Source organism: Lentinus tigrinus (genome assembly GCF_003813185.1).
Source record: "Lentinus tigrinus ALCF2SS1-7 unplaced genomic scaffold L226scaffold_117, whole genome shotgun sequence".
Taxonomy (NCBI): Eukaryota; Fungi; Basidiomycota; class Agaricomycetes; order Polyporales; family Polyporaceae; genus Lentinus; species Lentinus tigrinus.
This window is the reverse complement of record NW_027138026.1, coordinates 4,910-7,029: the sequence shown is the minus strand read 5'-3', so window position 1 is coordinate 7,029 and position 2,120 is coordinate 4,910. Positions and strand designations below refer to the sequence as shown.

The 2,120-nt window shown below is 51.8% G+C and overlaps 1 protein-coding gene across 1 annotated transcript; it reads left to right on the top strand.

Annotated features, from left to right (window-relative positions):
* Positions 1-3: 3 nt before the first annotated feature.
* Positions 4-1,960, top strand: L226DRAFT_438190 (uncharacterized protein; the record flags this gene model as incomplete). The annotated part of the gene is made up of 4 exons (XM_067674789.1): positions 4-1,159; positions 1,210-1,419; positions 1,557-1,778; positions 1,830-1,960. Coding segments are annotated over 4 exons (1,719 nt in total), but the record flags the coding sequence as incomplete, so codon positions are not given.
* Between the last annotated feature and the right edge of the window lie 160 nt (positions 1,961-2,120).

The window sequence follows — 2,120 nt, the reverse complement described above, 5'->3', positions numbered from 1 at the left end:
GATTCATTGGCCAAGCATGTCAGAGAGTTGCAACCCTGGTTCACCATTGGAGAAGAGAGCACTTTCCACACCATCCGTTCCCTTCAGCACCGTGCCTCTGCCCTTGTCATGGCCAGTCAGAACGAACCCAACATGGCTTGGAAGGATGGCTCTGACTACACTGTCCTCATCTTCAAGGGTGCAGAAGTCACCCTTTCCAACCTTGTTTCATGTCAGGGTGCCCTTGAAGATCAATCCATCCATGTCCTCCTCCACGACCTTCTCTTCGATCAACAGTTCTTTATCGACATCTCCAAGCTCAAGGACGATATGGGCAACTCTGTTCCTGGCTACTCCCTCATCACTGATCGTGCCAACCGCCCAGTGCTTGGTCCTGTTGATCGCCTCGCTCAGCATATTCTAGATACCCCTGCTTTGCGTGAGCGCTTCGTGATTGACATTGAGGATGGAAAAGTCATCTGGAATGCTGTCAACCTCTCCATCTGGCTTACCACCTACACTCAGTTCAATCTTCTCTGCCTTGTGCAAGTGGAGATGAATTGTGGTGCCCCTGGCCGGACGACTGAGCTTACTGCCATGCCCTGTGTCAACACTCCAGCAGGGATGCTCCGAGCTCTGCGCATTATCGATGGGCACATTGCTCTCATGCGCACATACCACAAGATGCGCGCTGCTCAAGGCCATGACCGTGTCATTCCCCACTCCCTCAATGCCTCTCTTGGTGCTATGCTCGTCTACAAAGAGGCCATTTGCCGTCCATTTGCCCAGCTCTGTGCCAGTGTTCTCTTTCCAGAGAATGCCAAGGTAAAGGGCCTCTACCAGGACTTCCTCTTCACCAACTACGACAAGCCTTTCACTGGTGATGACCTCTCCAATGCCATGAAGTCGTGGACCAACCGCTACATTGGTTGTCCCCTTGGTGTTCGTGACTGGCGGCAGGTCTCTACACCCTTCCGTCGACATCATGCAGGGTTGGAGGAGATGTATCTGGATGAGGAGCTGGAGACCCCAGATGCAGCACAAGCAGGACACTCCCATCGTGTAGACTGGTTGCGATATGGTGTTACCAACTTGGCTGCAACTGGTCTTCCTGAAGACTACATCAAACCATTTCTGGCCACATCCAAGCGCTGGCATGCAGCTCTCAAGCTGGTTCCTGGTGAGTTGCATATATTTATTCTGTGCATGAAGTAGCTAATGTGCCTTCAGGGGGGAACCTCACCTCATTGAGGCAGTCTCTACGCCGCTACTTTGAACCACCTGCCCCTCGTCCTCAGGCTCCAACTGGAGTGGCTGTGGATATTGAGGCTCTTGCTGGTTTGGTTGTTGCACAGCTGCAGCCACAGCTCACTGCCATGCAACAGGCTATGACTCAAGTGACTATTGCCAGTTTGCAAACATTTCAGACTCAGTTGCTTGGTCAGTTGCAGCAAATGATGGGTGTGCAGGTGCCTCGTCAAGATGGTAAGTTTTTGATCAGTTATATATTACAACTGCCATATGAACTTTATCTGCAGAGCACAACATTGATGACATGTATCATGACCCCCATCCAGCCCCTCCTGCTCCCCTTCCCCCTCGTGTCCCCCTTCCTCCTGCTGCCCCTTCTGCTGCCCCTCCTGCTGCTGTCAGGGTACAACCAAGTGTCCCTCAACAGCCTAGACCTGCTACCAATAGGTCAGATACTGCTCAAGTCCCTGTCCCTGGTCCCTCTTCAGCCTTGCCACCATCCATCCCTGCTTCAGTTCTTGCGCCCATAGCAGTTGACATGCCTGTTGGTGAGTTTTCATAATACGTGCAGTCAGTGCTATGTTAATATCAATATATAGGACCCATGCCAAGTGAAGAAGATGCATTGCAGGCACTCCGTCAAGTGCTGAGAAAGAATGATGCTCAGTGGCGCAATGAGGGTCAGAAGCAGGCAGTTATGGCTGCAGTCGCTTGGCAAAAGGACTTGGTGGTTATCCTGCCTACTGGCTCAGGCAAGAGTGCAGTAGTTGCAACCGCAGCTATGCTGGAGACCAACAAGATCACTGCTGTCTTCTTGCCTTTGCGCTCACTGGTGACTGACTGGAAGAGAAGGCTTCAACTGTTGGAGTATCCCTTTGAAGTCTTCAATC